The sequence below is a fragment of the Camellia sinensis genome, chromosome 5 (genome assembly GCF_055761805.1).
Source record: "Camellia sinensis isolate YWXY chromosome 5, ASM5576180v1, whole genome shotgun sequence".
Classification (NCBI taxonomy): Eukaryota; Viridiplantae; Streptophyta; class Magnoliopsida; order Ericales; family Theaceae; genus Camellia; species Camellia sinensis.
The window spans coordinates 39,095,324-39,111,016 of NC_138965.1; the positions used below are offsets into that span (position 1 = coordinate 39,095,324).

At 36.0% G+C, this 15,693-nt stretch overlaps 2 protein-coding genes and 1 long non-coding RNA gene across 3 annotated transcripts; all 3 read right to left on the reverse strand.

Annotated features, from left to right (window-relative positions):
* Nucleotides 1-786: 786 nt before the first annotated feature.
* On the reverse strand, nt 787-3,419 carry LOC145791344 (uncharacterized). Its single transcript, XM_082871699.1, has 4 exons — nt 2,167-3,419; nt 1,982-2,083; nt 1,616-1,715; nt 787-1,512 (listed from the first exon to the last, which is right to left on the reverse strand). The coding sequence occupies exons 1-4, from the start codon at nt 3,417-3,419 to the stop codon at nt 787-789; spliced, it is 2,181 nt and encodes a 726-aa protein (XP_082727825.1).
* On the reverse strand, nt 3,416-4,435 carry LOC145791345 (uncharacterized). The gene has a single exon (XM_082871700.1). The coding sequence runs from the start codon at nt 4,433-4,435 to the stop codon at nt 3,416-3,418; it is 1,020 nt and encodes a 339-aa protein (XP_082727826.1).
* An 8,981-nt stretch (nt 4,436-13,416) lies between these two features.
* Nucleotides 13,417-15,066, reverse strand: LOC145790576 (uncharacterized). Its single transcript, XR_014329401.1, has 3 exons — nt 14,936-15,066; nt 14,622-14,712; nt 13,417-13,537 (listed from the first exon to the last, which is right to left on the reverse strand). It is a non-coding gene; the product is annotated as an uncharacterized LOC145790576 (long non-coding RNA).
* Nucleotides 15,067-15,693: the final 627 nt, after the last annotated feature.

Here is a 15,693-nt window from a genome sequence, read left to right on the forward strand (position 1 = left end):
TCGAGCTAAGACACCCAAACGAGAAGCCAAGGGTGTATACCCATCAACCACTTGGTTCAACTCATTAGGCACAATATGTAAAATGCCACCACTTGGGTTCCAATCACTACCGTGCATGAGTGTTGGGCCTCTCGAACTGCGACCTACTCATCCAAATATCAATATCAAGTTAGAAGATACTAGAAAGAATGATAATAATTGACTTAAATGATGTATGTTTATTTTGTTTACTGACTTAAATGTAATTGAGTTACTAATTAACAAGAAGGCAAAGATTAAAATCACTTAGTTTTAAAAAAAAAAATGTAAAACATTAAAAGAAAAAAGAACATAAATAGAGAAATAATTCATACCAGCAGTAGTGTCATGTGTTGAACCAGTACTCGATGATGTACTAGGCAAGCTACCTAGAGGATACCATGACATGGGTGGATCAGGTATGATGCGTGTACTCTCCTCTGAACTCTCATCTGAACTCTCACTATAAGAACTCTCATCTGCACTCCCACTATAAGAACTCTCAGAATTTGCAGAGGCTGAATGTTGCCTCTGCCTAGAGCACCGTTGATCTGTCATGCTAGTTTATAGAAGACCACAAGCATACGTATAGAATTTTATGGGTTAGCAATGAATATAAAGTACAATTGATACAATAATGAATACAAAAACAAAGATTTTATTAACAAAGCAAACAAATGGCGCATTATAAAAGCAAAGGTTTCATTAACATGAATATCCATACTGAAAGCACAAATGTAACAATGAATATGATACAAAATTACAATATCATATCATTTCTTCATCATCTTCAGATTGTGTCTGTGTCGAAATCCCAAGAGGTCCAATAGTTTCATCAATAGTTGTTCCAATTGCACCTTGCCTAACCCAATTTATGTCATCTTCACAAGAAAACGAAGTTGCATCTAACTCTTGGTCGCCAAATCCTTCCACTTCATTGTGATGTACTCCATCATTAATTGGTTGTTCTCCACACACCTCATACAAGTCTCTAGGTTTCATCTTAACTACAACATTCCAATCAGCTTCAACGGGATCATTAACATAGAAAACTTGTTGTGCCTGAGATGCTAGGATGAATGGCTCATCGCTATTTTGTTTCTTTGTATATAACAAATGATTGAAATTAACGAGTGTGAAACCAAACCCATCCTGCTTCAATCCTTTGTTGTTGTCAATCCAGTCGCACATGAATAACACATATCTACGGTCATATGAGTAATACAATTCAATAATGTCTGTCACATATCCATAGTATGCTACTTCACCTTCCACAGGATTTATGTCTCTGGTACTTGCATAGCTATAAGTCTTTGCTTTCACCATAACCCCACTATTTTGAGTTTTTCTTCTCCACTCACGACTCCTCGTATGATACCTAGTACCATTAATTATATACCCGCTGAATCTCGTGGCCTTTTTACTAGGTCTCAATGCCAAAGTTTTAATCTCATCTGACAACACAGCATTTTGAATAGCTAGAAGCTCTTCAACCTATTTTTACAAAGTCAACAAAATTAAACATCAACTAATAGAGAATTAAAAATTAAAAACATGAGAATTGAAAATTAGAAACATGTAAGTTATTAGTACTTACATGAGAATTAAACCATCTGGGAAACTCATCATTGTGACGGCGATCCACATCAAAATCTTTGAGACGACGATGTGACCGCTTAATAAAATCACGATGCTCCCTATACATTTAAAGTACTTATAAAATGCAAGATACTTATTAATGGTATCAATAAAATTTTGGAATAAAGATTGTATCTTACTCCCGATATGGGACAACTGCAGCAGTGTTAAATAACACATACCGATGAGCTTGTACCCATGATGTGTTATCAAGCGCAAACCCTTCTCCTTTTCCTAAAGCATGACCCAGTAATATCCCAGGATTGTCGCTAACATCGTAATTCTTATTGGTCGATTCAATTTTGACTCGACATCATCCAAGTACCTTGAGCAAAAGGTCATACACTCTTCAACTAAGTATCCCTCTGCAATTGAACCTTCTGGATGACTTCGATTACGCATATATGACTTAAGTGTCATAAGATACCTATAAACAAACAAATACACACATGACTTTCAATTATAAACAAACAAATGAATACAACTGTAAATTGGAGTAGAATTGCACACCTTTCTATAAAGTACATCCAGCGATATTGCACTGGACCGGCAATCTTGGCCTCCTCTGCTAGGTGAATAGGCAAGTGCTCCATTATATCGAAAAAGGATGGAGGAAAAATTCTCTCTAGATGACAAAGTGTAAGAGCAATTTGGGATTGAAGACGATCTAACCCATCTGGCTCTAGAGTTTTGGAGCACAACTGCCTGAAGAAATTGCTTAACTCAGTCAATGGTTCAACAACTTTCTTCGGTAACAAATTTCTCACTGCTATTGGAAGTATTTGTTGCATCAATATATGGTTGTCATGACTTTTCAGTCCAGATATGCTATGTTGTTTGAGGTTAACACGACGAGAAATATTGGATGCATACCCATCTGGAACTTTGATATTCTTCAAGAGTGTACAAAACAAACCTCTCTCTCTATTGTTCATAGCAAAACATGTAGGCGGCAAATAATACCTGTTCCCAACCCCTTTTTTAGGATGTAATGCCTTTCGAATTCCCATATCTTGCAAGTCTCTACGAGCATTTAAATTATCCTTTCCTTTCCCATCAACATTTAATATCGTCCACAATACATTATCACACACGTTCTTCTCAATGTGCATTACATCAAGATTGTGGCGAATCAAATTATGCTCCCAATATGGAAGCTCAAAGAAAATACTCCTCTTCCTCCAATTATGATCCCCCTTGTTGTCCTCCTTTTCCTTTCCTTTCCTAGTTCTTTTTTGTCTGTTAGTTGGTTGATGCTTAGGCCCTAGCTGTCGTAACACATTAGCCCCCGATAATCGAGTTGGACATGGTTCAAATTCAAAAGTTCCATCAAACGACGCACCATCTTTTCGAAATTTGTGACTCGCATTCAACCAGCGGCGATGCCCCATGTAACAAATTTTCCTTCCATTCTTTAAATACCGATGTCGAGTACGTATGTTACAACAAGGACAAGCTAAAGCACCTTTCGTGCTCCATCCAGACAAATTTGCATATGCAGGAAAATCATTTATTGTCCACAGTAAGACCGCGTGCAATTGGAACATTTGATTAGTTTCTGCATCGTATGTCTGAACACCATTTTCCCATAATTCATTCAGTTCATCCACTAATAAGCGCAAGTAGACATCAATGTTATTGCCAGGTGAAGAAGGACCATCAATGAGCAATATCATCATCATATGAGGTTGTTTCATGCACAACCACGGTGGCAAATTATAAGGCATCACAATAACTGGCCAACTACTATGAGCAACATTCATTGCCTTGAAGGATTAAATCCATCCGCGGCTAAACCTAGTCTGACGTTGCGAGGTTCAGTCGCAAACTTGGGATACAAAGTATCAAAATTTTTCCAGACAGGAGAGTCAGCAGGATGTCTCATTTTGCCGTCATCAATTCGGCCCTCCGCATGCCATCTCATTAATGAAGCAGTTTTGGATGACATGAACAATCTTTGAAGCCTTGGAATCAAAGGAAAGTATCTCACAATCTTTTGGGGAATTCTTTGTTGCTTCTTTTTATAATCATTCTTCTCACCCTCAAACTGTTTGTATCTAGGTGTCTGACACACTATGCAATCATCCCTACTAGCTGTCTCCTTCCAATACAGTGAGCAATCTCTTGGGCATGCATGTACCTTGTGATAATCGAGGCCTAATTCCCTAAGGAGTGCCCTCGTTGCATAGAACGACTTTGGCAAAGTTTCACCTTTTGGAAATGCATCCTTCAAAAGTTTAAGCAACATCGTAAAAGACTTGTCGCTCCATCCACTAAGGCACTTGATATGCAATAATCGAACAACAAATGAGAGCATTGAAAACTTGTGACACTCTGGATACAACTCTCTTTCGGCCTCCTTCAATAAACTGAAAAATCTTTCAGTTTTCTTATCCGGGCCTAGTTCGATATTAGAACTTCCTGTCTCATTACTAGCAAGATGAACCAAGCTTGGCGGAGGAAGTCCGAACCCCTCATATATCATTTCATTGACTTCATCGCCATGATTCGAATCACTGACATTCTCATTCAATGGCACAGACGCCGATAAATCTTCCCCGTGAAAAATCCATCTGGTGTAGCTTGGAATAAACCCATTGACCATTAAATGTTCCCCCAAAAGGTCTTTCTTTACTAGTTTGACATTCCGACACCGTTTACATGGACATGTGACTTCATTGGATAGAAGATTATTTTGGCATGCAAGTTTAACAAATTCCTTAACCCCTTCTATATATTCTGGATGCAACCTATGCTGATTTATCCAACTTTTATCCATCTGACTTCGTCTTACACTACAACTGTCACTGTCAAATCAACATAGTTCAAAATTATCATTTCATTTTAATTATTCTTAACCTCAATTAAGTACCTTATAATGCATGCGACATGACACCATTTACCTCTAAGTCTTCTCTAATAGGTTGGTTCATCCTACTTTCCCATTCAGGAATGCACAGTCTATATTGTAAAAAGTAGCTCATACCACTCTATCCATCTCTAACGAAATTTCGGCAGCATCTCCCCATAGTTCTCCAAGTACACTACACAGACTGGGTGTATTGCTACACCTTGTCTAGTATGCACCCGGAGAACATGAGGAGCTACTACACGAAATCTCTACGAGATGGACTATATTTAAGCAGTAGAACTACTAATTACAACATAGACTTGTGTTCCTGAACTGTCCGAACTGCACAATCCAAGAAGAGCCTCATCAAAGATGACTAGGTATCTCTGATGAAGATTCTTGGACGGGTCTACGGCTATTCATGCATGCATGGATAATTACTTGCTAAATTAACAACTGTCATGATTTTTGCATCCCGGTGGTGCAACTTGAATCAACACTATCAAGCATACTAGAAGCATTTCTAGCATGAAGCATATTAATGAAGAAACTAAAAGTTTCTACAATGCTCTTGATAGATTATGATATAGAACTTCATCAAGATGACTGAGTATCTCTAATGAAGATTCTACAAGAACAACCAAATTATCTTGATTGATCACAAAGTAAAAAATTCCATGATTGTAGTTGATAGCACATTACAATGGCAAGTACTAGATAAACATTAGAAATTATGATAAACATTAGAAAACTGTGCAGACGAGGGTAGATTTCAAATTACTTAACAAAAAATTATGATAAACATTAGAAATTCAAAATCATAATGTTACACAAAAAATATAAGTACAAAAAATATAGACCAAGCACACTTGCCAAATAGATAATTAATTGCAAACATCCAACTAATCTCATACATTGTCACTTTGAGATCATGAGACCATCTACATATGTGTGTGTAACATCTTACCATGCTTATAAAGGTCTGCTGATTTGTCCACAAAACTAAATCATGACTGGACAAAAACAAAAAAAAAGAGTCTTGTCTAAGTGATGAAGAAGCATGAGCCTCTATTATTGCACACAAGTCTATTCTTGCCACTCTCTTAAGGTCAGTTTCTGCCATCAATATTGAATTGGCTCCACTTGAATAATGTATTTATGCAACTATAATGTTGCGGATCTTTTTTGTCAAAAAAGTATATTCTTGCAAATTGCCATATTGCAAAAAACAAAAAAGCTAAAATGATGTAGTAATAGTATTTTTAAGTAATAAGCTAGTAGGCCTTTTGGTTTGAAATGAATGGATTTGTAATCTTTTGGTGCTAGCGTTTAATTATGCACTTCAGATAGGGTTTCTTTAGCTAGGCTCTAGTGATTGATGTTTATTTTGTTGCTTACTCTGCAGGTCCTTCAGGCATGTTTGCTTTTGCCTAGTCTCTTGGCCAATCTCTTAAGCTAGACTTTTAAGAATCTCTCGTTTGATGATGTGTTACCTAGTGGAGTGTGCATTGAACTTTATTGTAATATTTGATTTTGGTAATAAAATACTTACCCCAAAAATTATATATCTTTCAGCCTCAAAAACCTAAGATATTCAAACCTAATCAAGCCTTTCTCTTGCTGCCCTAATTCAATTTAGGGGCCACTACTTGTAGGTGAGTGCTTCCGCGCTCGTCCTAGTCAAAGAATCTTCTTCAATCTCCATTGTATATTTATTGTAATTTCAACTGTAGCATGTTTCAAACATCAAATTAGAGTTTTTAGAATTCCAACCACGTAGCTTTCGAATTTCTTTGGTTTAGATACAATAAAATTATTTTCTATTTGGTCCATTCAATATATAAAGGTTATTTCTTTTCAAAATTGTAGTTATATAACTGGACAATCTATGTTAGAACTGTTGTTCAAACTTCTAAGTCTCATAAACAAGAAAGAAAACTTCAATAGAAACATTGTTGCTTGCCTACAGCAATGTGAAATTGATGTAAATTGCCATTCATATGTAAGACATGCATCAAAAGAAGATTGAATCCACTTGAATTATGAAATACTAATTACATGTCAGCAAGTTTTGCAGGGAAACATGTTAGCCAAATAGAAAATAAAATTTAATATCAGCAGATCAAAAGACAGTTGACAACAATAACAACAATCTCAACCCCCAAAAGAACTTTTTAAACCTTATGTATCACGTAATTAAGTCTATATCTTATTGCACCCCGGATATCTCACTGGTATATCATCAAGGTCCATTTTCCATTTGCTGAATCCCCAAGTCTAAGACCCACACCACATATAATTTTCATTCCAGCCTCAATATGGGTTGATAACTAAAGGTATCTTGATTCAATCCAACTTTAGACAGAAAACGCAGTATTTACTTGCCAAGTTTGTGGATAAAATTGGTGCCCTGATTTGTCCATCTCACCTTAGGAGTAGAGACCATCATTCAACTTCCAATATCCTCTATTAAATCTCATGTCATGGAATTTTTTTGAGTCTTTTAAGTTCACATAGCTAGTTCCAATATATAATAAAATTATCTTGCTCGCAGGCAATAAAAGAAATATGTTTACACTAAGTTTTCCACTATACCAAAGTCAACCAAACAGGATTCCCTATAATTGAAGGACACCAATACCAACTTAGCCAAATATGCTTAGACAAACTGCAAAATAACCTGAAGCCCATCTGATCAAAAGCATCAGTACAGAAATTAGTCTTGCAACTATCAATAATTTATTAGCTAAGAAAGCCAGAGGGTTTCTCAGCATTCTATGATCTCCTCCAACACAGTTAAAAGAGGAAGAAAGACTGTGGTTAGTGCCTTCCTTCAGAACAAGTGGAGGCAACCCTACAAACTCAATTTCAGACTGATAATCATCAATAATTAATTCTAAGCTTGGGAATTACTAAAAACATACATCTAAATTCGCAAAACAAAAAAAGAATTGCAGCAACACTCGACTACAATTAAAGAAAACTCCATATTTCCATTTACCTAAACGTGAATACCATTAAGATTTAGAATACATTCAATATATTTATATATGTGTCGATGAAACTCAAAGATTATCACATTCTCATACAGGGACATTTATTTCTCAGTAGTTCTGCAGTTCATTACATCTCCAGGATAGTTCAGCCGTCCAAACAAAACAGCACAGAACTAAAATGGCATTGTTCTGACTGTCAAATAATAAAATGTGGACAAACACTCACCGAAGGAAACAAAAACAAATCAAAAGGCCTACTAGCCATATGACAAAGGCATTAGATCAAAAAATTTCTTGACTCCAAAACTGGAGTACTTTGTCAATCATCAAACTTACGGGGGTGATTACAGTGCTATAAACAAAGATTTAACACCCTATAAGCCTCAATAGATATGTAAGCCATTATTAGAGCAGACAAAAATAAGGAAAATGAACAAATAGAATTAGAAGAAAGAGAAACCTCCAGACATCCTTCAAGAGAATGAAAATTGTACCTGAGATAAGAGCAACAGAGATCGATCTGGTTCGAGAATGATATCGATTTTGGATCTGCGATTTGATGAAGAACAGATCGAGTTTGAGTTCAAGTTCGATGAAGAGACTGATCAAAACTCTCCACCGACAGATCAATGAAGAGCAACACCTGCAATCGAGCGAGCGAGAGAGAGAGAGAGAGTGTGTGTGTGTGTGTGTGTCTTTGATCTGGTTCGATGAATATCAGTCAAGGGCTTTGGAAGAGAGAGAAAGAGAGGGAGAGAGACCGAGCTATGGAAGATATAGAGAGAAAGTGAGAGACGGAAAGTGGACGGTGTCAAATGTATACACCCAACACGACGCCGTTCAACTGAGCTCTAAGACAACGTTTTGGAAACGTTGTGTTTCATCCATCTATAATGGCGTTTCACAAAACGCCATAAAATAAACGTTGTGGTAGCCCATTTTTCCTGTAGTGGTATTAATGATGAAAACACAAGTGCACACAAAATACTTGGCACTATAGGAAATTTAGCCAATAGTGATGTTTTAAAAACGTCACTGTATAGCAAGAAACTGCCGCCAAAAGTTGTAGCAGTGCTTACCCCAAACACTAATGAAAGGGCTGTTACTATAACTTCATGGCGATTTGAAAACACCGGTAAAAACCTATAGGAGGCGTTTCACTAAATGCCGCTAAAAACAGTCCAGTAACGTCAATTGACACTACAGTGGAATTTTAAAAAATACCATCGTAACTTCTTTTTTTAAAAAAAAAAAAATCATTCACATCAAATCTCCATAAATTCTTATTCAAATTCAAGAAGCATCAACCAATCAAATGGCTTACAAATAGTAATAGTATTCAAATTTGAAAAAACCTATGCCGCAGTTATATAAATTCCAATTCAAGAATGATCAATCAATCAATCAATCAACTGATTGTTTATTACATCAACTAAAATTGTCTTAAAACTTCATCAATTGGTTATAAATTTACACAAAACATTCATTGCTTAAAAGCTAAAATCACGAAACTATTTCAATGAGAAACAAATTATTTCTAAACACCTGCAGATCAAAATGATGAGAAACAACATCATAATGGAGTGAGTAATATTTCCCATAAAAAAATGGAAACAAACACAAATGAAAACAAAAATGAAAGCAAAGCAGAAAGCGAAGATGTAACTCAGAACCCCATTATGTATTCCAAAACTCCAACCATCAGTGCCAATAATATTGCAAGTTCTTTATACAACTCATCAGACAAATCAACTATGCTGCCTTAGACATTAGAGAGCACAAGGGAAACCAATCACTTTGTTTGGTTTGGAGTTTTTAAAAATAGTTTTATGAGTTTATAATCCATATTTTTTTAACATTTTAATCCATTTTCTTTTTCAACTTTTTAGATATAATCCATATACACTTAAAAAGTAGAATTTTTGAACAATATTTTTTTAACACACTGAATTGACAATATCAAAAGGCAATCTTGTAAATCACCTTTAAAGCCACTCCAACCCCATCCCCATTAAAGGACATACACTGAATAAAATATTTTACCCAATCCAAAAATTGCAACTTGTTATTTGAATGGTGTACATGCATGAAACTGGTAAGGTCTGTTAGGATGTAGGGAAAAAACAGCAAGTAAAATTAGTAAGCTAAGGATCCAATCATCAACCATTGCGTACTTGAAGCACCAAAAAGGGAACCATATTGTACACTAGAGTTCTTATAAACTCTCATTTGCTGCAACAAATCACAAGGGATCCAGAACAAAACAAAAGCACTAACAAAACTTGGGTGTAAACAAGTAGACTACTGTCTAACCAACACTTAAACTGAATTGTTCACTAGGCTCTCTTGCACGCAGAACTGCCTTTAACTCAATTTTGTACCTCAACTCATTTTTTAGATTTATTTGTAGTAGTCCGATACCGTAGTGTGTAAATTTACTTATAGTAGTCCAATGGCGGCTCAAGGAGGTGGAGGGTGGAAACCGGTGTTTAGGAGAAGATTTGGGAGACCTGGTGCATCATCAAACATACATACAGTGTTTGTTGATGATATTCCTGTTTCTATGAGTCCCAAAGGTTTGTTTGCTTTGTTTACAAACATTGCGGTTGTTAAGGATGTTTTCATCCCAAGCAAGAGGAGGAAAGCAACACAGTCGCGGTTTGGTTTCGTTCGATTTGATTGCTTGGTAGCTACGGAGGTTGCTATTCAAAAAGCTCATGGAGTCTGGTGTGAAGACAAGATGTTAAAAGTTAAAAAGGCAGATTTTGGCATGGAGCAAGGTAGTAGGGGACAACTCCAAAGGAGGCAGGAGCTAGCGAAGCAAGAAAGAGAAGCAGCAAGAAGGTTTGGAACTGCTGGATTTGTAAAAAGAGGGTCTTATGCTGATGTGTTAAAAGGAATGACCGGAAAATGCGGAAGTGAGACTAGAATCCAAGCAGAGGAGTATGGCAATGGGTGGTTATATGAAAGTGTAATAGTCAAGATGTGAAAGAATTGTAGTTGTGTAGATTTTAAAAATGAACTCCAGAACAGTGGGTGGACAGATCTGAAAGTTTGAGAAGGTGGTAGGAGAATAGTTTACCTATCATTCGCCTCAGCAACTAATATAAAGGCCAGGATGAATGAGTTAGATGAATGGTTGCATGACTGGTGTGAGTCGTGCACCAAATGGAAAAAGGGGATAGCGTTGATAATGACAGATTAGTTTGGCTCAGTTGTTATGGTGTTCCTCCTAATCTATGGAATAGGAAAAGTTTTCAAAAGATAGGTGAAGTGTGGGGAGACGTAGTGGAGATTGATGAAGATACTTTAACAATGGATTCTCTGAAATATGGTAGATTGAGAATCTAGACCTCACATCTGGAACGTATAGACAAATTGGTCATCTTGGATTGTCAAGGTAGTTCTTACCCAATATGGGTATTTGAAGAGTGTAACTGTGGAGTTGGATCAAAGTTGCATCAGGGTGCTTCCAGCGGAAAACAGAGTTAGAAGGGTTCAGTGGGGAATAGTTCCAGGGAGAAACAGAGTGTTGCATACTGTCATAGAAACATGGAAGAGGGCAATGACATGGCATGCACAGCGGTTGAGGTGGAAGCCTAAGATGAAGTGGCATTAAACATGTAGAGCAAAGTTGGTGTAGACAGATTGGTTGAGGGCCATGCTCACCTTTCCCATTCTGTTTCAATCGTAAATGATACTACTGCTGGAAATTAGGCTTTTAGCGGCGTTTCTAAAACGCCGCTATAAGTACCAAAAACGTCGCTAATTCTTTTTGTGACGTTTGGTACCAAACGTCGACGACACAGCCGTCGCTATAACTTTATGGCGTTTGGAAAACGTCGCTGTATTAGTATAGGCGGCGTTTTTAAAAACGCCGCCAAATATCCTGCCCTAACAATACTGTGACGTCACTATGATTTTAGCAACATTTTTAAAACGCCTTCATAGGTTTTTTTTAATTTTAAAAATTCCAACCGTTATAGTGACATTTTAAAAACGCCATCTTATCTTTCTTTTTTTTTGGTTTTGAAATTGTGCTAATTTTATGTGATTAAACTAAAAGAACACCAATAATAAAACTAAATAACACTAATATGAAATAATAACTCCCATTCAAATAACAAATATAGCATTAATTCACTTTCCCATTCAATTTAATATAACATTAATTTTCCCACAAAATAACAAATATAGCATTAATTTTCCCACAAAATAACATATTCAAAAATTGAATTCACAATTCTCAATCAAAAAATTACTATCTTATATACAAAGCCACAAAATAACATTACCCTCCTCTCTCTCTCACCACTCCCCCATTTAATACAAAAAATAAGAAATGAACCAAAACACCCACTGTCAGATCCGAGGAAAAAAAGAAAAAATAAGATAAATAAAAAACCGAAGGATTTTAACACAAAAAATCCTGAAAAAATTGCTGGCCCTTTGGCAACTAATTCAGAAGTTGTGGTTGGATCCGATGACAATTTGGTAAACAACATCTTCACTTGCTCAACAAGGTCCTCATGCTTCACAGCTACAGAAGCAACAATTACCTAGAATAGTAGCTCCAGGTAGAACACCCAATGTTCAGGACTTCAAGAAAGTAAATTGACGGCATTGAATAATTGATAGATGAATGAAGGTGAAGCCAACATGTTAACAACTAAATAGAACTAGCAATAAATTATGAACAGACAAGATGCTCATAACTTTATGACACCACCTACCATTCTGGATGTGTGAGTCGATATATACTTTTGAAGATGATCTGTGGTGATTGTCCTGACATATAAAGTCAGTCATGTCAAGGTGTTATAAACTGTACCAAGTGAACTCACTATTATCTATTAAATTAACATCATCTCTGGAATACTGTTTTTTTTTTTCCTTCAAAACAAGAGATTGGTGATCTGGAGGCTGGAACCTCTAATCTTCTGAAGATTCATATGAAATCATTAATCAAGGAAAATAAGAAGCTTAATTCGCCTTGTGAGCTCCACAATCATGTCATACATATTTGAATGAAAGCAGTGTAAACACGTGTAGGGAAGAGAAGTACCCAGCCAACAATGTTGAAGCCCTTCTCAATAAATGCTACATCAGTGGGTCGCTTTCCACTCACTACTTCAAGAACCAGAACCTCAAAACTATAAACATCAGTCTTTTCTGTTGCTCTACCGCTTTGCATTTATTCTGCCAGTGAAGTAATACACTCAATTCAGAATAGACTACTTTGAATGCTTATACCAAAATCACAGTAGCTATACTACAGCGTTACAAAATAGAAAAAACTTGGGCCAGTGCTCCACATGCCTGCTGCTTCTCAAGTTCAATTGAAAGTCAAAAACTGAAACAACAGATTTTATCATACGAGGTAACATTGTTCAATATCTTAAACCCAGAAGGCACCCACATTATTCTTTTCTTTCTCAAAATCGTAACTAATGCGTCTTCCTGACAACTTTGATGCAGACCATTAAAAAAAAAAGTGAATTTAAAGAAGCAGCAAAATTTGAAAATTTATTGATATCAAGTCAGGATATCCAGTTAGGACCTCGTATGGTTGAATTTTGGTTTTATTTGAGTCCTATTTTATCCTCATGTCATCTAGTTTGCTTTCCCAATTTTATTATGTAATTAGGCAGGGTAACCTCAAACCCACCTATCAGACTGCCCCACATCAGTCTTAGTGAAACCAACATCAAGAGTAGTATTCCCCACTAACAATCTCAATAATAAAGTTTTGAGCATTTGAGTGTCAGCTGTAATTTAAATTGCCTTACCTGGAGCCAGATACCCAAATGTTCCAGCTATAATAGTCGTAATGTGAGATTCCTCATCTTCTAATAATTTGGCTAATCCAAAGTCAGATACTCGAGCCTCAAAATTCCATCAAGCAAAATGTTACTTGACTTTATGTCACGATATATAATTCGTGGGGAACAATCATGGTGCAAGTATGCGAGCCCTTTTGCAGCTCCCATGATGATATTTAGCCGTGTATCCCAGTCCAGCTGCTCAGATCTCTCTGCACATACCAGCAGAACAAAACAATGTTTTCAATATATTCAAGCAGCACATTTACAGACTGCAGTGGGCAATATTGTGAAGAGAAAGGCCATAGGTGGTGAAAGTTGCGCATCTCAAAATCAAAATATATCATGCATTCCACTAGGCATCACATGAATTAAACAGCATCAAATGAATCCATAACAATTTTTTGGCCAATCTGGTATCCAAATAAAACTGAGAGCTTCGGATTTTTGTAATATCATTTGTTGGCATATCTGGAATATTGTAAGATATCTGCTGATACATCATGATAACTTGTTAAAGGTATCACATAATTGCACATCTTCATTCAAAGCTACAGAAAATGAATTATAATATAATTGTTAACACGGAATAAAGAAGTTCCATTCAAATCCATCTAGAGAACCACCTGATGAGATGAGCACAAAAGATTTTTACCACACCTTTCTTATGATGAGATGGGTAGGATTTCCAGCCCAACACAGTCAAAGCAAGTCAAGCTGTCAAAAGGAGTCTACTCAATTTTTAGTCAAAGAGAGGCATTAGAAGCAGGCTTCAGAGAATTTAATTTGATCTTTTATAGAAAAGTAACAGTGTAACACCAAATTAGCTTGGCTTCCACCATGTTTTATTTACGGTATCAGCAATATTTTTGCTTTTCTATTTCATCGTTAGACTAGGTAGTTGTTCTAGACATATCTATTGACACAAGTAATCCATTAGGCAAGCAACTCAAGCCAAACTTTGTTTTCTGTTATCAAAAGAAAAGTACAAAGTCAATCACATTGAGCATATCCAACGCTATTTAGTCCTGTGAGAAACACAATTTTGTATATTCTGCAAGGTGCGCCATCTTGATTAATTGTTAGCTCAAGATAAACAAGGCACCAAAACCTTTGGTTGCTAACAAGGATATGGAACAAATAAGAACAAGCCACAAAGGGCATAATTTTCACTAGTTAACTAGGTAAACATAAATCACAAGTGAACTGCAAAGACAAGTTGACATATTCTTCAGTCATGCACAGAGCAGTATGAATGAAGAGAAGATATAGATGATCGTGACAGATTAGTGTTACCTGCATCCAGGCTTGCCAGTTTCCCATTATTAGTAAATTGAAAAGTGTCACCATTCCATTTGGGTAGTCATTGAAATTGAAAAGTAGGTAGCTTCCTTTGTCAAGAAAACTGAGTCACAAAACTAAAATTTAACTCATACACAACACCTTAGAAAGTGCAATGAACAGGAAAATAACAATGTCAGCTCTTGGAGATGTAGGTCTTTGGTAAATGTAGGTAAATCATTAATATTCTATCAAAAACAACTATGGATTGAATAACGCATGTCCCAGAAGGTGTGTTAAAATACTCTTAACTTAATGGCATAGGATACTCATTATCAGAAAGATCTGTTCCTTCTAATTTTGGGTTCCCAGCATTGACTAGACCACCAAATATCTGCAAGCAAAAAAAGACACATGAAAGACAAATTATGTTAAATTTTATACTGCAGACAAAGACAATCATTCAACTAAAAAGAAATAAAATTGAAGACCACATGAAAGCTTTTGACATGACTTGGAATTCAAATTATGTTAATTTCTCTTATTCTCTACACTAAATCATTTACCTTGTTAGTAGGCTAAATCATTTAACATGAAGCAGAATCTATCACTCTTGGACCAATAATTCAAAATTTGTTCAATTGCACAAGCTTCATGAAAAGAGGATTTTGAAATCACATACAAAACCATGGTAATATAAAGACACGTCAATATTAAAAAAAGAAAAAAAAAATTATATATGCATATATAGGTTTGATTCTCAAGTTGATTAGGTTTAAATAAGGTCTAAATTAAGAAACAACTCAATCCTATCGGTTTGACAAATTGAAGATCCAGAACCAAACCAATGGACTAAAAAAACCAAATCAAGCTAACCCAAAGAGACCGGTTTAATTCGATTCTTCGATTCTTCAGTTCTCAGGCTATTTTGAATACCCCTAATAGAAATTAAACAAACAACCCTTTATAATGTCAATAGAGAAGGCCCAAGCAAAACCAACAAGAAACAACATAGCCAATATCTAACAACAATCCTAACCACAAGTCTAATAACATGACCGAATATGCTGCAGGTTATATAGAAAAT

Excerpts from the sequence above, each read along its gene's own strand:
- LOC145791344 (XM_082871699.1), bottom strand. The coding sequence starts at position 3,419 with ATGAATGTTGCTCATAGTAGTTGGCCAGTTATTGTGATGCCTTATAAT. Across the intron at positions 1,716-1,981 it reads TGTATGACCTTTTGCTCAAG|GGAGCATCGTGATTTTATTA; the intron begins GTACTTGGATGA and ends TTAAATGTATAG. Across the intron at positions 1,513-1,615 it reads CCAGATGGTTTAATTCTCAT|GTTGAAGAGCTTCTAGCTAT; the intron begins GTAAGTACTAAT and ends TTGTAAAAATAG.
- LOC145791345 (XM_082871700.1), bottom strand. The coding sequence starts at position 4,435 with ATGGATAAAAGTTGGATAAATCAGCATAGGTTGCATCCAGAATATATA.